This window comes from Eptesicus fuscus, chromosome 5, assembly GCF_027574615.1.
Source record: "Eptesicus fuscus isolate TK198812 chromosome 5, DD_ASM_mEF_20220401, whole genome shotgun sequence".
Classification (NCBI taxonomy): domain Eukaryota; kingdom Metazoa; phylum Chordata; class Mammalia; order Chiroptera; family Vespertilionidae; genus Eptesicus; species Eptesicus fuscus.
This window is the reverse complement of record NC_072477.1, coordinates 77,340,994-77,362,595: the sequence shown is the minus strand read 5'-3', so window position 1 is coordinate 77,362,595 and position 21,602 is coordinate 77,340,994. Positions and strand designations below refer to the sequence as shown.

Genomic DNA, 21,602 nt, shown 5'->3' with positions numbered 1-21,602 from the left:
TGGATCCAGGTGAGGCCACGCGCCCCGGGCCCGGGTGATGCTGGGTCCCGGGTCCGGGTGAGGGCGCGTGCCCCTGAGTCCAGGTGAGGCCGCGCCCCTGGGTCCAGGCGAGACCAAACCAGAGGGAGTCAAACCTGCATTACCACCATTTGTCCACCATCCAGAGCTGAAATGTCAGTGCCGACATGTACACATAAGGAACTGGTGGACATTGAAATTGGGTCTCAAAAGAACTGTTGGTCCAGAAAGAAACTCACTACAGACTGATTCATTTGCCTGTCAGCATAACTATTATTGCTCGTCTCACTTTCAGTTCTTATAAGTATATTTCTAGTAACACATGATCTCACTCATCTAGAGGAAATGATGAACAACATAGACTGATGAGCAAGAACAGACCCAGAAACAAGGAGGCATCGATTGGACTGTCGGGCCTCAGAGGGAGGGTAGGGGAGAGATCAACCAAAGGACTTGTGTGCATGCATACAAGCCTAACCAATGGTTAAGGATAACAGGGGGGTGGGGGCATCTGTGGGGAGGGGTGGGGGATGGGAATGGGGGGATGAGGACAAATATGTAACACCTTAATCAATAAAGAAATTTAAAAAAAAAGAAAAAATATCCTTAGGTGAGGATAAAAAAAATACACACACACAAAAGTAGATCTGTTGATAACATCTTGATATCTCCAAGTGTTAATTTTTACTTTATTTACTGAAGAAAGTGTTTTAAAACTTCAGTTCTGAATTAGATCCAGTTAATGGCAAGAGGTTGGAGAAATCACTGAAAGATACCGAGAAAAGCACGGTAATGGAAGCAAAGGGAGTGCTCAGCAGTTTATTATAAGACATAAGATATTTTGGTCCGATGTGGGTATGCATTTCACACTTATTTTTAAAGGGGGATTTTGTTTGTTTATTAAAAGTAATATATATTTGAAATGAATATTAGCTTTACTGACTATTTTTTGTGCTAAAGAATGGCTCTCCTACCTCACTTTAAATGTCAGAGTTTTTTTAGTTGAAGATTTATATTCCTGTCAATCTTAATGTTTTGAACATATATTAAGAAATTGCTAAGTTTTAGAAATTTACTTTAAAAGTATTGCTATCTCACTTTGACACTCAAAATAAGTTTATCTTATATGTCTTTTGTGAAACTGACTCCTTTGTTCCATAATATCTAAAAGTCTTAGTATTTTTTTAATATTTTAAAAATATTTTTATGTATTTTTTTACAGAGAGGAAGGGAGAGGGATAGAGTTAGAAACATCGATGAGAAACATCAATCAGCTGCCTCCTGCACACCCCGCACTGGAGATGTGCCCACCACAACCAAGGTACATGCTCTTGACCGGAATCGAACCTGGGACCCTTGAGTCCGAAGGCTGACGCTCTATCCACTGAGCCAAACCAGTTAGGGCTAAAAGTCTTAGTATTTTAAAATTATATCTCAAGGTAATCATACAATTAAGAAAAGGAAATTTCTCTTTATAGACATATTCCAGCTAAAAAAAGGAGACAGGAATAACAAAATTAAAATATAAGCATTTTGCCCTGACCGGTTTGGCTCAGTGGATAGTGTCGGTCTGTGGACTGAAGGGTCCCGGGTTCAATTCCAGACAAGGGCATGTACCTTGGTTGTCGGCACATCCCCAGTGGGGGGTGTGCAGGAGGCAGCTGATCGATGTTTCTCTCTCATCAATGTTTCTAAATCTCTATCCCTCTCTCTTCCTCTCTGTAAAAAAATCAATAAAATATATTAAAAAAAATAAAAATAAATAAAAGGGGATTAATTAGAGGAAATATTTTAATATTGCTATTTGCCCTTTCTCTATAATAGAAGTGTCAGAGATGAAAGAAAATTAGTAAAATGTATGTGAAAATCTTCCTCCTGTCAGAGTCTGGGGCACGCCACGGTACCCAGAGTCAAGTCCCCGCCCACCTGCAGCACCTCAAAATCACACGAGACCCAGACCCAGTCGGCCCCACCCCCATTGGGCGAGATCCAACCCGGCTGGCCCCACCCCCATCAAGCCCCACCAGGAGGGAGGTGCAGCCTGAGGTCCCCTGGCCCAGCACTGGGGCAGGGGGGTGCACCTTGAGGTCCCCCACCAAGCCCCGGTAGGCGGAGGTTGTGGCCTCAGGACCCCTGGCCTGGTGCCGGGGCAGGGAGTGCGGCCTGAGGTCCCCTGTCAAGCCCTACCAGGCGGGGGGTGGGGGGGGGCGCGCGCAGGCTCAGGTCCCCTGTCCGGCCCAGTGCCACACAGCCTCAGGTCCCTGCTGATTGCTCCTTAAGGCTCATTACAGGAACTCAGCCTTCACTGTGGGTGCAGCCATCTTGTGTTACGGAAACCCCACCTCTGCTGTGGGTGCCGTCATCAGCGCTGCCATCTTTGTGATGGTCAATTTGCATATTTCCTCTTTATATAGATAGATGTAAAGTTCATCAATGGCTACCATCACACAAAATGCGAGACAGAAGGTCATTATATACCTCTTGGTGGAATGCAACAATGCTATCAAGTATTCTTGCCTCCCACCCCCTCAATCAAATGATTCTAGGTAAGCCTAAATCTAATTATTAACTTACTGGAGACACAGAGCACAGACTAGCATCCTATCTAATAAAAAGAGTAATATGCAAATTGACTGTCACTCCAACACACAAGATGACCAGCAGGGGAGGGCAGTTGGGAGGGACCGGGCCAGCAGAGGAGGGAAGTTGGGGCTGACCGTGCCTGCAGGGAAGGGCAGTTGGGGGGAACCCAGGCCAGCAGGGGAGAGCAGTTGGGGGTGACCAGGCCTGCAGGGGAGGGAAGTTGGGGGCGACTGTGCCTGCAGGGAAGGACAGTAGGGGTGACCAGGCCTGCAGGGGAGGGCAGTTAGGGGCAATCAGGCTGGCAGGGGAACAGGTAGGCATCAATCAGGCTGGCAGGGGAGTGGTTAGGGGGTGATCAGGCTGGCAGGCAGAAGCGGTTAGGGGCAATCAGGAAGGCAGGCAGGCGAGCAGTTGGGAACCAGTAGTCCTGGATTGTGAGAGGGATCCCAGATTGGAGAGGGTGCAGGCTGGGCTGAGGGACCCCCCTCTCCCCCGCCCCGTGCATGAATTTCATGCCCCGGGCCTCTAGTATTAAATGATTCCATGAACAAAATCTGCACTGTGAATAACTCTACAGGACAAAATACCATTTTCTTCAACAATAATAAGAAAAACAAATGAGAGGAAACTTATAGTTTGAAAAAAATTTAAGAGACATACCAACTGAACTATATAGATCTTACTAAAACCCAATTCAAACAAAGTGTTAAGATAATTATGAGACAACTGGGGAAATGTGAATGCTGACTGATTAGTTGGTAATATTAGGGAATTATTATTTTAGCATGACATGGTTATATTTAAGAAAGGAGTCTCCATCTTTTAGAGGCACACTCTGAAATATTTACAGGTTGAAACTATATGCTATCTAGTTTTGGCTTTAAAATAATCTGTATAGGGTGGCAGTAGGAATAGATAGAAGAATGCTGGCTTTAGCTGATCATTGATAATGCAGGGTGATGGAACTGGAAATGCTAAGGTGAATAGTATGGGTCCTTGTCCTTTAGTAGCTCATCACCATATAGTAGACGAGATCAGATATGTGAACCAATAAATAAAACACAAGATGAAATGCAGAACAAAGTTATGTATGAAGTACAGAAATAATGATTAAGAGGTAACTATTCAGGCTTCAGAGTGTGGAAGTCAGGTATTCTAGGCAAAGAGTTATGAAACGATCCTATATAATAAAACCTTAATATGCAAATCAACCGAATGGTGGAACAACTGGTCACTATGATGCACACTGACTACCAGGGGGCAGACGCTCAATGCAGGAGGGAGGCGACCAGCGGTGGCAATCGGGGGGTGGGGCCGGCCAGCAGGCAGCACCAGGCTACCAGCCAAGGCGAGTGCCCCCCAATTGCCCCACAGATCAGCTCTGATTGCCAGCCAGGCCTAGGGACCCTACCCTATATATTGGGAACAGTCTCTTAGATTTAAAAATTAAAACTTGGCAAGGCTACTCTAACACTGAAAAAACAGAATGATGCAGCAATGACATGCATGGACTCTGGCTTGCACATTTTATGGTCAGCCCTGATTCTGACATTTATAACTGTGTGACAAAGCCAATTACTTAATTTCTCTCTGCTTCAGTTTTTCCACCCATAAGATGGGGAAAATGGTACTACTGCCTCAGAAGGATCACATTATGTACTACTTTTTATAATAAGGGCAAAAAAATGTAGCTGCCCATGAAACAGCAAGATGCCTTTCACCTGTATGAAAAGTATGATCACTGGTCCGTGCAGCGTCCCGGATTGCGAGAGGCATGTCCAACATCCCCCGAGGGCGCAGGCCCGGCTGAGGGGCCTTCCCCAAACCGCCCCCCCCCCCGTGCACAAATTTCGTGCACCGAGCCTCTAGTATGGTATATAAAAGAACTACAAATAATTAAGTCTACTTTATAGATTAGGTAATAAATAACCTACCTAAGAACTTACGTTGGCATGTAAGATGTGAGGTGGTAGTTGGGATGAGATCGCAGAGGTTAGAAGGAACCAGACCATTAAGGGATCTAGGTGTCACTCTCAAGAGTCTGAAATTTGTGACAGAAAGCCACCAAAGGGTTTTGAAAAGGCAGTTTCATGTTCAGATTTGCAATTGAAATAGATTATTGTGTTGGTCAGAGAGAACAGATGTGAGCAAAAAAGAACCCTAAAAATACATCCTTATCAAAAGCAATTAGATGTCAAAGGTACCCGCTCTGAATGAGAGAGCCACAGCAGCCCACCAGGTTGGGAGTTAAGTTTTGGGCTGCACAGTTTATCAAAATAATATCATCTCTCACACTGGCTAAAGGTTCCTCAACCTCCTGCTCAGTGGTGAAAAAGAATTCAGTTATACTGTCAGAAATCCTAAGTACTGACAAATTGCTTTTCCTTTTCAGGTAAAATAAATTTAGACTAAATAAAATCTTTCTTCAAAAGCATATTGATTCTCAGTTGTTCAATTTTTTAATTTAAGTGAGAGATGCAGCCGATCAATGGTTCTCTCTCAACATTGATGTTTCTCCCTCTCCCTTCCTCACTAAAATTAAAAAAAAAAAAAAAAAAAAAAAAAAATTGCCGAAACCGGTTTGGCTCAGTGGATAGAGCGTCGGCCTGTGGACTCAGGGGTCCCGGGTTCGATTCCGGTCAAGGGCATGTACATTGGTTACAGGCACATCCCCTGTAGGGGGTGTGCAGGAGGCAGCTGGTCAATGTTTCTCTCTCATCGATGTTTCTAGCTCTCTATCCCTATTCCTTCCTCTCTGTAAAAAATCAATAAAATAAATTTTTAAAAAATAAAAAATAAAAAAAATTAAAAAAAAAAAATTTTTTTTTTAAAGTATAGTTAAAAACAAATGTTGGTGAAGATATGGAGAAATCAAAACCCTCATACACGCAGGTAAGAATGTAAAATGGTGCAGGCACTTGGGAAAATAGTCTGGCAGTTCCTCAAAGAGTTAAACAGAGTTACCACTTGACCCATTAAGTCAACTTCTACATGTATATTCCAGAGAAATGAAAATACATGTCCACACAAAAACTTGTACACAAATGTTCTTAGCAGTATTATTCATAATAGCCAAAAAGTGGAAACAACCCTAATTTAGTCCCTCAACTGATGAATGGAACATGAAACATATCCTATATAATAAAAGGCTAATATGCAAATTGTCCCCTCGATTGGGAGTTTGTCCAGGAGGTCAATCAGGGGGCAGGGCCAGCTGGCCAACCTCCTCCAGCCCTTCCCCTTGGCTGGACCCGCCCCTGATCAGCCCCCCCGACCCCGATCAGGGTGGGCCAGCCGGACCCCACCTGTGCATGAATTCATGCACCAGGCCTCTAGTCCATCTATATAATGGAATGTTATTTGGTCATAAAAGGAAGGAAGTACTAATACATGCTACAACCTGGATGAACCTTGAAAACATTACACTTAGTGAAAGAAGTCAGTCACAAAAGACCATACCTTATATGATTTCATATTTATGAAATGTCTAGAACAGGCAAACTTATAGGGACAGAAAGTAAATTAGTGATAGCCTAAGGCTGGAAAGGGTAAAGAGGATTTGGGAACTGCCTGCTAACAGGTATACTGATTATAGAGAGAGGGTAAAGGAGAAGAGAGAGAGGGAGTGAGGAAGAGAGGGAGAGAGAGAGAAACATCTATGGTTACCGGGGATCAAACCAGTAACCTAAGTATGTGCCCTGACCAAGAATCGAACCAGCAACCTTTCAGTGTATGGGACAATGCTCAACCAACTGAGCCACACCAGCCAGGGCAGGATTTCTTTATGGAGTGATAAAAACCTTCTAAAATTAGGTAGTAATGATTGCACAATTATGTGAATATACTAAGAACTATTGAATTGCAGTTTAAAGGGGTGAATTGGTATGTAAATATATGTCAATAAAGCTGTTATTAAAAAACTAGACAGGGTATTTTATACTTCGCTTTGAAAACAAACAATACAAACTTATTTTTACTTTTGTGGTCTTTCATTATTTTCCTGTAAGTTTGTGACCTTTCATAATCTATTATGAGTTTTCCCACATTATTCTTTAAACATATAGTACTTTACAGCTTTCAAAATGCTTTCACAGCCCTGGCCGGTTTGGCTCAGTGGATAGAGCATTGGCCTGCGGACTGAAGGGTCCCAGGTTCTATTTCAGTCAAGGGCACATGCCCGGGTTTTGGGCTCGATCCCCAGTAGGGGGCATGCAGGAGGCAGCCGAGCAATGATTCTCTCTCATCACTGATGTTTGTATTTCTCTCTCCCTCTCTCTCTGAAATCAATAAAAATATTTTAAAAAAGAATGCTTGCACATTTCATTGGATCTTTTTTTTTTTTTTTTTTAATGCAACCATGTTTATCTCTCCAAAGGTTTTGTATTTTTCAAATTGCTAACATGGGTTGTTTTACAAATTGGAAAAATAATACGAGATTTGTGCTTACCCTTTCTCAACAAAATAAATACCTATCGACTTGACATGACCAGTATCATTGGATCTTTACAAGAACTGAAATGAGTATAACTAAAATGAGTATTACATGTGAAGGAGTATGAATGGTCAAAGAAAGGGAGTTAGTTACAAGCTAGCAAACAGACTTAGTCTTAAGATTTTTCTCTCCAATAGTTTTCCCAGTATTACCACTTTCTCATACCTCATATACTTTAAGGGAAAACCTCAATAGAAAGATTATTCTATTAAAAAATACTAGTATTTATTGACTCCTTCTATGTTCCTGGTACTATGTCAGAAGCTGATATATAAGATGAATAAAATCGATACTGTCCCTATCTTTATGGGAAGATCCACACAAGCAAACAGAAAATTATAATACAATACAGAAATACAGTGTTTTACTGTGTGTACTTATCTATGTACTAGAGGCCCATTGCAGAAAGATTCCTGCAAGAATAGGGCTTCCTTGGGCCTATTCCTGCAAGAATAGGGCTTCCTGCACCAGAGCAAACCCCACTCCCTCGGCTCCACTCCCGTCTCCGCTCCCATCTCCGCTGCCTCGGCTCCCTCCCTTCACCGCCACTTCACTCCCTTCTGCAACACTTGGCTTCCTTCTACGCTGTCTTCAGTCTTCGCTCCATGCCTGCATATGCAAATTAACCACCATCTTTGTTGGGTTAATTTGCATACTCGCTGATTGGCTGGTGAGTGTAGCAGAGGGACAGTCAATTTGCATGTTTCTCTTTTATTAGTGTAGCTATGTTTGGGGACAAAAATGTTCCAGACAGCCCTGACCGGTTTGGTTCAGTGGATAGAGTGTCGGCCTGCAGACTGAAGGGTCCCGGGTTTGATTCTGGTCAAGGGCATGTACCTTGGTTGCAGGCACATCCCCAGTTGGGGGTGTGCAGGAGATAGCTGATCGATGTTTCTCTCTCATCGATGTTTCTAACTCTCTATCCCTCTCCCTTCCTCTCTGTAAAAAAACAATAAAATATATTTTTTAAAAAAATGTTCCAGACAGATGATACAGCATGTACAAAGGCCCGGAGGCAACAGAGAAAATTATTTATGTAAATAATTAAAATAGATCCCGTCTCTGTATTATAGTTGGGGTGGGAGGGGAGGATAAGAGATGAGACTGAAGAGATAAGCAGGGACCAAAGCATGTCTGACCTTATGGGTCATGTTAAGGGGTTGGATTGTATCCTCAAAGCAATGGCTGTATTAAATGGGTTTAAATGTAAAAATGCCAGGATAATACTTCTGTTCAGAATAATTTTCTGGCTTCAATATAGAGAACTGATAGGAAAATGAAAGACTGGAGGTCAAAAGATCTGTTAGGAAACTACTGCAGTAATGCAGATGGGAAACTATGATGGACTAGACTAAGAGGTTGGAGATAAAGTAGATATTCAAGTACTTTAGACAGAAGTAACATGATTTAATTATGAGCTGGATATGCTAAAAGAAGAAATCAAGAATGACTCTACTTTTTTGGTTTGGTCATTATGTGGATGGTGGTTATCGCTTACCATGATAAAACAGAAAAAGTAGCCTGTTTTCTTGCGCATATGTGGGCGGTGGGCATGGTGGAGGATTGTTAAGAATAATGAGTTCAGTTTGGGACAGGTTAAATTAATGAAGATATCAAGTGGCAAATGGATGTATGTCTGATTTGAGAGAGAGAGAGAGAGAGAGAGAGAGAGAGAGAGCAAGAGCTCTCATTAATTCAGAAGAGTTCTCTGTTCCACAGTCCCTACTCATGGGGACCACAAAAGGGAAGTACAAATGATAAGAGCTGCTGTTGGGCCTGGCTGGCGTAGCTCAGTAGTTGAGTGTCAATCCATGAACCAGGAGGTCATGGTTCAATTCCCAGTCAGGGCACATGCCTGGGTTGTGGGCTCAATTGCCAGTGTGGGGCGTGCAGGAGGCAGCCGATCAATGATTCTCTCTCATCATTGATGTTTCTATCTTTCTCTCCCTCTCCCTCTCTCTCTGAAATCAATAAAAAAAATTTTTTTTTTAAATAAAGTGAGAAAAAAAGAAGAAAAGATTCCATTGGAATTGAGGCTGTTAATGTCCTTGCAAGAGCAGCTTCAGTGAGATAATCTGAAGCCAGACTGCAGAGGGTTGAGGAGAGGTTTCAGAGGTGAAGTAGACTGCATATAGACATACACCCATCACTGCACTCCAATGCAGTCTCTTTCTCAAGACTCTATTCAACATGCTCTTGTGAGGATCACCACCAACCCACATGTTGCCAAGTCCAGTCAACCTTCCTTTGCATCTTCATTTCTCAATAGTATTTGACAAGCTGGTTATTTCTTCCTTCTCAAAACATTTTTCTTCCTTCGTTTCTGTAACATCACACTCTCCTTGTTTTCACCTCTCTTTCTCTCTTTGCTGCTCTTTACTAACTTCTCTTCTACCTAATCACTAAATATTGAAGGGACTATTTATCTGGGTAATTTCATCTAGTTCCAAGGCTTTAAAAACTATATCCTGCCCTGGCCAAGTGGCTCAGTTGGCTGGAGCATTGTCTCATGCACCGAGAGGGTGCATGTTCCATTCCCCAATCAGGGCACATACTTGGGTTGCAGATTCAATCCCCAGTGAGGGCGTGTGAGGGAAATGGCTGATTCTGATTGAAGTTTCCCTGTCTCTCCCTTGCACTCAAAAATCAATGAAAGTATGTCTTCAAGTGAGGATTAAAAAAACAACTGATGAGTTCCACACTTATATTTCTAGTCTTATCCTAGATCCTGAGTTCTGGAATAATAAACTTACCTGCCTTTGTGATTTCTCCTCCTGGATTTCTAACAAGCATCTAGCATATCCAAACTAGCATATCCAAAATGGTCTTCTCAGTTTTGGTAAAAGGTACAACTATCCCACTTAGCTATTCAAGACAAAAACCCAGATGTCTTGTTTGATTCCTCTCTTTCTTTCATCTTCCACATCCGAATCAACAGCAGTTCTACTAGTTCTTCCTAGAAAACATCTCATATGAAATACCCCCCTCCATTTCTATTGCCACCACTTTGGCCCAAGCAGCCTTGCTTAGATTTCTCCCATAGCCTCATAACTGGTCTTCCTGCTTCTACTCTTAACTTCTGTATAATCTATTCTCCACAAAGCAGCCAGATTCTCTTTGAAAATTATATATTAGTTTATGCTATTTCTTTTGCACTTCAGGAAAAATCTAAATTCCTTACCATGGCCTACAAGTTCCTATACTATCAAGCCTCTCTCTTTGACCTTACCTTGAATTATTCCTCTTTCCCACCCTTCCAGCCATACATGTGCATTCATTCACTTAATAAATGTGTTTTATGTACCTAATTGTTTCCAGGTACATAGTTAGGCATTGGGCAATACAAATATGATACCTGTCTTTCAAAAGCTTCAGTTCAGTGAGATAAACAGACATATGAACAAATAAATTCTAACATTTTTGTAGAATTAAGAACAAGGTGGGATAGGACTACAAAGGACAGAATAGAAATCTGCCTACAGGAGTCAGAGAAGGCTTTACCAATGAAGGAGCAATCACTGGCATTTGAAAGATGACTAGTTGTGGGTAAGAGTGCATGTAATCTATGACCTTGGAATAAAAGAAAGCTAACAGGTCCATATGGGGCTCTCCAATTCCCAAATATAGTTAGATAATTTTATTTACAGGTGAGTAAAGAATTCAAAATGAGCAGCTTGATAAAACTATTGGCCATAGAGTAATACAACAGAAAAAATGCCCTTGTCAAGTCATTACAGAGATTGGGGGTAATCAAAATGGATATTTAGATCAACATTCATTCATTCATTCCTCCAATAATTTTTTGAGTGTCCACTACATATTAAGAACTATCTGAAGATATAACAATAAACAAAACCAACCAAATACTGCCTTCATGGAGCTTACTACATTTCAGTGCCAGATCCAAACAATAAACAAATATATAGTATTAGAGAAAAGAACTATGATGAAAAATGAAGCAGGAAAAGAAGTAGAGAGTGTTGGGCTATTATTTGAGGTATGAAAGTCAGTTAAAGGTTTGACTGAAAGGAAAATTTGAGCAGAGGCCTAAATAAGGCAATCTAGACATTTCCTGGGTCAATTATTCAACTTCACAGACTAGAAAAACACATTTTCAGACATTGCTGACTTCACCAAACTGGCCCTTTACTAAAGTGATGATTAACTGACCCTTTCCATGTATTTTATCTTGATTATTTGACCATGTGTAATTGGTCCCATGATTAGGTAGGTTAAGATTCAGACTACATATAATTTCTCTGCTAATCATTAGCTAATCCTGGGTTTAGTTATTAACCAAAGGTCTGCTCTTTCTCTTGCTCATGTGACCTTGTTTACATTTCTCCTTCAGTCCCAGCTGGATTTTAACTCCCGATAATGTTAAATACCATCCAAAATATGATGTTTCACTCAAGTAGCTAAAAGCAGAATGCAGCCAAAGCCTCAATTTCCCTTCCTCCATCTCCAGAGTTAGGATTGAGGAGTGAAACCAAAGAAAAATTGAATCTACTATCTTCAGCTAGAAAATGACTAAGGCTCCTCTTCATGTTTAGGAAAAGAATACTTTCCTAAGAATGAGAAGAGTAGAAGAACAGTGATAAAAATCTCAAGAAACATGCTAAAATAGGAATCCCATGAGATTATGAAATAATCTCAGTGGAGAACTGAGAGTGAAAGGTAAAAACCAAAGTTTATATTTGGAAACTCTTTTAAATTGTTGTCCTGCCTTCTCTTGCATATATTCTTCTACATTCCTATAGCTCCTGACCAAGTCAATGGTATACTAAGCATCAGAAAAAGAAAAGTATTTTTCTAAAATTCTGGCACCCAGTTATGAATATTAAATGAAGAAATATATATATATAACACTAAGGAAGTTTTATTGAAAAGCAAGAATGAGAAATAAGAAGTCCTTTCTTGGGGACTCTTTCCCCTTCCTACATGGAAGTCTGTACTTGTTCTTCAATAAATTTCCACCTTTGCTATACCAAAAAAATAAATAAATAAAGTCCTTTGTTGAACTTCGGTCTACAAGCAAAAGTTTGAAAGACCACTGAATAAATCCATTGTTTACAGGGTCAGGCCTATATATTCAAATCAAGTTTTAAAAGATTCATTTATCTGAACAGAAAGGTGATAAAGCTCCCTAGAATCTTCTTTATTCTTTTTTTTTTTTTTTTTAAATCTTCACCTGAGGATATTTTTCCATTGATTTTTAGAGAGGGTGGAAGAGAGAGGGAAAGACAGAGAGGAATATCGATGTGAGAGAAACACATCAATTGGTTCCTGCATGAGCCCAGACCAGGGCGGGACCAGGGAGGAGCTTGCAACCAAGGTACGTGCCCTTGACCGGAATCGAATCCGGGACCCTTCAGTCTGCAGGCTGACGCTCTATCCATGAGCCAAACCAGCTAGGGCTATTCTTTAAAAAAAAATTAAAAAAAAATATATATATATATATATATATATATATATATATATATATATAATATATTTTATAAAAATATATATATATATTTTATAAAAATATATATATATATTTTATATATAAAAATATATATATATATTTTATTAACTTCAGAAGAAGAGAGAGGGGGAAAGAGGAACATCAATGATGAGAATTATTGATCGGCTGCCTCCTACACACCCCTCTGGGATCAAGCCCACAAGCTGGACAATGCCCTGACCAGAATCAAACTAGCGACCTCTTGGTGCATGGGTAGATGCTCAACACTGAGCCACACTGGCCAGGCAAACTTTTATTCTTAAAAATTACTTAATAGCCCTGGCTGGTTTGGCTTAGTGGATAGAGAGCATGCAGACTGAAGGTTCCCAGGTTCAATTACAGTCAAGGGCAGGTACCTCAGTTGCAGGCTCGATCCCCAGCCCTGGTTGGGGTTCAGGCGGGAGGCAACCAATTGATGTCTCTCTCTCACATCTATGTTTCTCTCTGTCTCTTCTTCTCCCATCCACTCTTTGTAAAGAAAAAAAAAAAAAAATCAATGGAAAAATATCCTCAGGTGAGGATTAACAAAAACAAAACAAAACAAAAAGATATCAAATATCCTATTGAAAAAACATTACTTTAATAGAACTAGAAAGTACAAGGCAAGGCAAGATGTCAGCTACATCTTGGCTTTTATAGCTTTCAGAGATTCTGGGTCAGTAAAAAGTTAACTGTTGAGATGTATATCATCAATAAAGAAAGCAATCAGAGCAGCCCATTTCTGTCCATTGTGCACAAATGCAGTCTAAAGAGAACTTTTGATAAAGACATAAGATGCAATTAGAACTTGCCTGGAGAATCAGAGTTTTTCACTTTTGTTTCTCATACCTGAGAGATGTGACTAAAATGCTGCAAAGCTTTCTCCACAGGGTTTTTGAAGTACATCTTCTCCTGAGGTTTCAGCTATGAAGAGAGTAACACAAACATTGAGTATATCCACATGGAATGAAATAAAATACTGGCAAATATGGCAAAGGATGTACCACCCCTTCTAAACGCACCCGATATTATTTCATTGTGCTATATGTCTTAAATATCTTTACCCAGTGCTTCTGTAAAAATAGCCACAAATAATTATTTTATCTGTTGCTTACCCTATTTTTTACAATTGCTACTAGCGAATTTTGTTTGTTTGTCTTCCTTTTTTAAAAAAAAATTTCAATGCCTGCCCTGACGGGTTTGGCTCGGTGGATAGAGTGTCAGCCTGCGGACTCAGGGGTCCCGGGTTCGATTCCGGTCAAGGGCATGTGCCTTGGTTGCAGGTGCATCCCCAGTGGGGGGTGTGCAGAAGGTGGCTGATTGATGTTTCTCTCTCATTGATGTTTCTGGCTCTCCCTCTCCCTCTCCCTTCCTCTCTGTAAAGAATCAGTAAAATATATTTTTAAAAAAAGTTCAATGCTTAATCACTTTTCAACTATACTCTTTGTATACTTCCTACAGGCTAGGAATGGAATAAAATGGTTGGTGGGCCCTGACAGGTTTGGCTCAGTGGATAGAGCGTTGGCCTGTGGACTGAAGGGTCCCGAGTTCGATTCTGGTCAGGGGCATGTACCTTGGTTGTGGGCACATCCGCAGTGCGATGTGTGCGGGAGGCAGCTGATCGATGTTTCTCTCTCTTCGATGTTTCTAGCTCTCTATCCCTCTCTCTTCCTCTCTGTAAAAAATTAATAAAATATATTTTTTAAAAAAAGAAAAAAAAATGGTTGGTGGGAGGGGAAGAAAAACTTACATTATCAGAAATAGCCAGATGTTTGCAGGCAGCTCCACAAACAGAACATTTTTCTAGGGAGGAAAGAGGAAATAAATGTTTAGTTTTCATGGATAAGAGGTAAGATTTTCCTAAAGTACATGGTAATAGTCATGTAGGCTATTAAGAGAAGACAAAATTTAGAATATCATTTGCTATAAAAGGACATCAACTTGAGCTCTGTTCTCTAAATTAGTATTTCCAAACTTGTATGTTGATGCCAAGTAAGACTTTCACACTGTACCTCTATCTATCTTCCTCTTTATAATTTCCCAATTTTCTTCTGTGGGTGAGGGTCAGGTCTATCGTCCCAACAGGAGTACTGAAGGGCATTTATAAGAGTACTGGAAAGAGTGGAAGAGTACCAATGATTTCAACTTTTAAGTTATTCTTTATTATTCCACCTACCTGACAGTAGGCACAGATCAGATACCGTAAGACACCTCCCAATTATTCCTGCTCTGTTCTTACTTTGCTCATTTTTTTTTATCATGTTTTGAAGCTGTCCTACTTTCATTCTCTAATTAAGCCATTCTGAAAGGTAAGAAAATTAAAACTCTGAATGTTTCCTTATAAGTTGAAATTTTAGTAGAAGTTCTGGTTATTGATGACGATAAATGCCATGTCAGGCCATAGCTGGTTTGGCTTAGTGGATAGAGCATCAGCCTGCGAACTGAAGGGTCCCAGGTTCGATTCAAGGGCACATGCCTGGGTCTCGGGCTTGATCCCTAGTGGGGGACGTGCAGGAGGCAGCCAGTCAGTGATTCTCTCTCATCATTGCTGTTTCTATCTCTCTTTCCCTCTCCCTTCCTCTCTGAAATCAATAAAGATATATTAAAAAAAAAAAAAAAGAAAATGCCATGTCAGGAGAAAACATCACATGGCATATGCTTCACTGAGACAAACAGCTCCAAACTGAGCTGCTGTTACCGTAGTCAACAGCTTTGTTACATTAGCAGATAATTTAAAAGGCTCATGAGATTCATATAGAGCAGTGATTTTCAACCTTTTTCATCTCATGGCACACAAACTAATTACTAAAATTTTGTGGCACACCAAAAGATATTTTTTTGCCAATTCAGACAAAAATATAGGTATAATTTTGATTCATTCATACTGGATGGCTATTGTTGTGTTGGCTGTTGTATTTTTTTTTAGTCGACAATCTAAGGCAAAAGAGGTCAGTGCCCCTGACTAAATAGTCAGGTATTGCAGGTTTAAAAAATTCTTACAGCACAACAGTTGAAAATCGCTGGTATACAGAAAAAGCTTCTCCAGAGGCTACCTAACCTGACTCTTCTTTCTCGGGGATTAAAGATTTTTCCCTGCCTTCCCTCCATATTATTGCTAGACTGAGGTAGCAAGTACAAATCATTTTTCTATTTAAGAAAAACAAAACAAACTTCCACAACTCTCCATCACCTGCAGTAAAAAGTTCAGTTTCTTTAGCCCAGAATAGAGCCTTCCATTATCTGACCACTGCCTATCTGTCTAGCCTCATCTATCACCAATCTTACCTTATTTTTATGCTCTACAAATCTAATCCATGTGTAGTCCCCCGCACGATGGTTTATGACGTGGTATGCCTTTATACAGGTTGTCTTGAATTACAATGATCTTCCCTGCACAGCCACTTGGCAAACTCCAGTGTACTATTCAAAACTCTATTGAAACAATACCTCTGCTGTAAAATCTTTGCTGATCAAAGCACCCTATCCTAAGACCCTCTCCTGGGTTACTCCATGCCCTGTATTTTAGCATTAAAAACAACAACAACAACAACAACAACAAAAAAGCCCTAGCCGGTTTGGCTCAGTGAATAGAGCGTTGGTCTTCGGACTGAAGGGTCCCAGGTTCAATTCCGGTCAAGGGGACATACCTGGCTTGTGGGCTTGATCCCCAGTGGGGGATGTGCAGGAGGCAGCTGATCAATGATTCTCTCTCATCATCGATGTTTCTATCTCTCCCTCTCCCTTCCTCTCTCTGAAATCAATAAAAATACAAAACAAGCCGAAACCGGTTTGGCTCAGTGGATAGAGCGTCAGCCTGCGGACTCAAGGGTCCCGGGTTCGATTCTGGTTAAGGGCATGTACCTTGGTTGCGGGCACATCCCCGGTAGCGGGTGTGCAGGAGGCAGCTGATCGATGTTTCTCTCTCATCGATGTTTCTAACTCTCTATCCCTCTCTCTTCCTCTCTGTAAAAAATCAATAAAATATATATTTTTTAAAAAAATACAAAACAAAACACCTTAAATTCAAGTCTTATTTCTAAGACTTAATAGCTGCAAGAACTTGGTCAAATCACTTACCTATCTAAGACAGTTCCTCATTTGTAAAGTGGTTCTATTAATAATTACCTTGTGAGCCCTAGTTGGTTTTTCTCAATGGTTAAGAGCATCGGCCGGCTGACTGAAGGGTCCTGCGTTCCATTCCAATCAAGGGCACATCATACATTGATTGCAGGCTTGATCCCAGCCCCTGGTCAGGGCAGATGCAGGAGGCAACCAACCAGTGTATCTCTCACATGGAAGTTTCTCTTTCTGTCTCTCCCCCTCCCTTCCACTCTCTCTAAAAATCAATGGGAAAAATATCCTCGGGTGAGGATTAACAAAAAACAAATAATTTCATCCTTGTGGATGAAAAGGGGCCACATGCTAACCTGCCTAGTTTAGGGAAGGCCTGCAAGGCGGCCTTGCAAACTGAGAGACCTAAAGTAACCACAAAGGATGTTCTAAAATTGAGTTTTTAACTAAACGCAGTTTATGGCAGATAGTCTGTCTAGGCTAAAATCTTTCCTGACAAAAAGCAATCTTTACCTTAACTGAGCATATTGTCTTTTGCAAGTACTACGTAACCTACCTTTGGAATGTCAGGGTAACTCCCCTTTTTCCAGACCCCTCGGGGCACAACCAGGGCGGAGACCATAAATCCTCTAATTGTTATTGTTATCATGTTAATTGTTGACTGTTAACTATACTGTACCCACCTATGTAAAATATGTGTAAGTCATTTTACTTATCATCCAATCCCAGAGGTCCCCCACCCCCACTTTGCTTTCTCCCCCCTCACTAATCTATCACCAATGGATTTCATATAACCCACTTACATCTTCTCTTTAGATTGTAAGGTATAAAATAAAGTGCAAAATTGCCATTTTCTGGAGCATTTTGTCAATCCGTTGAGGTCCTGTTCCCGGCATTTGTTGATAGTTTGGCTCAAATAAATTCAAAAAAATTCTCTATAGGTTTTAATGTTTCTTACATTGACAACCTCATGGGATTGTGGTGAGAATACTTAAAATTGGTACATTTGAAAATACTCTTTAAACTGCAAAGGTATCACCACTACCACCACCATCATAATCATTTCTAATAAAATTGATTTCACAGGCTAGACCACTTCCAATTAGAAATGGCTCTTGCTATCAACCAAAGTTTCCCCATTACTTCTTATTATTTTTTATCTTTTCTTTAATCATTCTGATAATCTTGTGGCTTTCTCACTGCCATCGGTTTCAAAACACTGACAAGTATGTTTTGGTGCTCAAGTAATTTGTATTCCATCCACTAAATCATTTTTTATTAATAGATTTCTCCAATATCCATAATCAACACTTTCCTACTGTATCCACATCACTTTTGGCTAATAAGTCATTTTTATCCCAAGTTTCACAGAGAAAATGGCTAATCATTTCCAAGTTAAAGACATTTTTGCCTGAATCTGGAAACAGTTAAGTCACTTACCCAGAGTCACACACTTTTTACAGAAAATATGGCCACAGCTGGTGACAAAGTAATGGGTCCCATCTTTTCGGAAACACCGGTTGCAATGAAACCAATCCATTCTGGAGGAGAGAAAGAGAAAGAGTAAGAATAACCTGGGGCAGGATAGCATTTACATAACAATGTTTGCTTATGTGGGCATATTATTGTGGATATTCCAACTGGCTGTAAGGAAGTTTCATATGGCTCTGCAGTGAAAAAAGCAGACTGCAGACTATACACCCACTTACATTCCCTTTTGTGGTTGTTAAGCCTCACCTGAGAATATTTTTTCCATTGACTTTTAGTGAAAGTGGAAGGGAGGAAGGAAGGAGGACAGAGAGAGAAACGGATGTGAGAGAGACACATCGATTGGTTGCTTCCGGAACTTGACCCTGGGGGGCTGGAGAACGAACCTGAAACCCAGGTACTGCCCCTAACCTTCTGCAGTGGCACTATAGTATTAGTAACGTGGTAGGCAGTTAGAGGGCATGGGTTTCCTCCCCTACCATATTGCTTTTGCTGACAAGGTTTGCTCCCCCCGACCTTTCCTCCCTGGAGATAACATCTATTTCAGCTCCAGGCCCAGATAAGCAATAAAACCAGCCACAGCTGACATCAGAACCAGCTGCACTGAATAACGACAAGCCAACCCTGGTGCCGGCCAATCAATCAGTGGAGACCACAGTCCTGAATGGGCACACCTGGAAAGCTAATGAATATTCTATTAATTTCTCCCCCTGGGACCTCCCCTAAAGTCTCCGTCCTTAATACCTTTAGGATGGAGGACCCAGCGTGCTCTCCCTCCCAGGCCTCTCCCTTTCCCTCCCTCTGCCCCTAGGCACTTTACCATTCGCTTCCTCACTCCCAAGCTCCAATGGCCCTTCCTTTACAAACTCTACTACTTGTTTCCTAAGCCCATTTCTTTCTGGGAATTGCTTTTTCTACTTCTGTAATTCACCCATAGAATGTTCTCTTACAGTTTGGGTCTTGCTCTGAATTCTTTCCCAGCCAGAACCTGTGAGGTCTGATCAAATAATTGAATTAACACCCAGTCCCCTGGAAACTGACCTTCAGACCACTTCACCACCGACATTCCCTTGTGCTTAGACCACATTTCACTTGCTAAGTCCACATTCCACTAGCTAAAACCATTATCTTTCTCCTCCGGACTCACCCAGAGAATTCTCTGCCCAGAAAAGGCCTGCCTTTAAAATCTCTGACTCCCTAGTCCTAAGTGCTGGTGCCATTTTGGGGCTCAGTCCATCTGGTTTTCCAGATGACCTAATAAATTCATAATTATTTTTTTTTAATATAAATTCATAATTCTTTACCCCTTTTGGTCTCATGTATTCCTCCTTTGGTGACCTTAACAGAACCCAAATACCGAGGTTGCTGAACCCAGGTTTGGTCTGACCCCATGGGTCATACACAGCAAAAGCAGTTATGGTGGGTAGTCTTGTCCTAGGCTGGTATCTTCCCTGACAAAGGTCAATCTTTACCTTAATTAAGCCTATCTACAGTCTTTTGCATCTACGATAACATTCCTTTGGAAAGTCAGGGTAACTCCCCTTTTTCCAGACCTACAAGGCACACAACCAGGGCAGAGACCATAAATCCTCTCATTGTTTTATCATGTTAATTCTTGACTGTTAACTATCCTGTATCCACCTTTGTAAAAGATATATGATTATATCATTTTACTTTTTATCCAATCCCAAAGGTTTTCTTGCTTTGTTTTCTCCTGTCTCCCTAATGAGTTTCATGTAACCCACTTACATCTCCTTTTTTTATTATAATGTATAAAATAAGGTGCAATAAAACTGCCATTTTCTGGCCGAAACCGGTTTGGCTCAGTGGATAGAGCGTCGGCCTGCGGACTCAAGGGTCCCCGGTTCGATTCCGGTCAAGGGCATGTACCTTGGTTTCGGGCACATCCCCAGTAGGGGGTGTGCAAGAGGCAGCTGATCGATGTTTCTCTCTCATCGATGTTTCTAACTCTCTATCCCTCTCTCTTCCTCTCTGTAAAAAAATCAATAAAATATATATAAAAAAAAAACTGCCATTTTCTGGAGCATTATCTCAATCCATTGAGATTTGTCAACAGTTTGGCTCAAACTCACAAAAATTCTCTATAGGTTTGAATGTTTCTTACATTAACAAAAGTAATAGGACAATGATGAGATTCTTTTTGAATGATGTGATTATAAGTGTGTTTGTGTGTGTGTGTGTGTGTGTGTGTGTGTGTGTGTGTGTGTGTGTTATCTCCCCTCTCCCCCCACCCAAGTCCTGATAGATTCTGGGACAGCAGTGAGTTTTCCTGCGAGTGGGGGCATGAGCTGGCACCAGGATGGGTCGTTCCAGAGGTCCAGTCCTCATAGGCTCCTCTGCATAATTAATGTGTGTGTGTTCTCTTTACACTTTCTTATTTTTCAAGTTTTATGGATTAATTCATAATTAATCTTTTAATTAAAAAACCCCATCAATTTCTTTCCTAATAGTTTCCTATGATATTATGAGATGAAACCAAATATAAATCACAAAGTGGCCACTTGGGACACATTTTAACTAAGAGAAACATGGTTTATGAATGATGTTTTCTCAGCTTGTAATTGTTCTGATCAAATAATCAAATTTATATATACACACACCCCCAGGAAACTGACCTTTAGATCATTTTCCCTTTTGCTTAGACCGAATTCCATTTGCTAAGACCATTAACTTTCCCCTCCAGACTTGCCTAGAATCTGGATCCGCCAAGATAATTCCTGGACAAAAAAGCCTGCCTAGAGTCCTTTAAAATCTCTAACTCCCTGGTCCCTGGATGCCAACGTTGTTTTGGGGCTCAGCCCATCTGGCTTTAGATGAACTAATCTATAATAATAAAAGCGTAATATGCTAATTAGACCGGACAGCCAAATGACCTTCTGGACGTCATTCCGGACATCCTTCCGGATGAAGCTGTGGTGGCGGGGGCTGAGGCAGAGGCGGTTAGGAGTGATCAGGCAGGCAGGCAGGCAGGTAGGCAGGCCAGTGGTTAGGAGCCAGCAGTCCCAGATTGTGAGAGGGATGTCCGACTGCCAATTTAGGCCTGATCCTGTGGGATAGGGCCTAAATCGCCAGTCGGACATACCCCAAGGGGTCCCAGGTTGCAAGAGGGTGCAGTCTGAGCTGAGGGACGCCCCCCCCCACACCCCGTGCATGAATTTTGTGCACCGGGCCTCTAGTCTATAATAATAAAAGCATAATATATTAATTAGACCAGACAGCCGAACGACCTTCCGGATGTCATTCCAGACAAAGCCTCAGGGGCACTGAGGCAGAAGTGATTAGGGGTGATCAGGCAGGCAGGCAGAGGGGTTAGGGTCAATCAGGCAGGCAGGCAGGCGAGCAGTTGGGAGCCAGCAGTCACTGATTGTGAGAGGGTGCAGGCCAGGCTGAGGGACCCCCCCCCTTGCACGAATTTCATGCACCGGGCCTCTAGGCTATAAAAAT

General features: G+C 41.3%; 1 protein-coding gene across 1 annotated transcript in view; it reads right to left on the bottom strand.

The window, feature by feature from the left end:
* RNF212B (ring finger protein 212B) overlaps positions 1–21,082 on the bottom strand; it is a 34,002-nt gene extending 12,920 nt beyond the window's left edge. The window contains exons 1-4 of the mRNA XM_054715598.1: positions 21,032–21,082; positions 18,090–18,190; positions 14,329–14,381; positions 13,428–13,502 (exon numbers count right to left, since the gene is read on the bottom strand). Of these exons, the coding sequence (XP_054571573.1) occupies positions 13,428–13,502; positions 14,329–14,381; positions 18,090–18,190; positions 21,032–21,054 (252 nt within the window). The 5' untranslated portion in view covers positions 21,055–21,082. The remainder of the gene's footprint in view (positions 1–13,427; positions 13,503–14,328; positions 14,382–18,089; positions 18,191–21,031) is intronic.
* Positions 21,083–21,602: the final 520 nt, after the last annotated feature.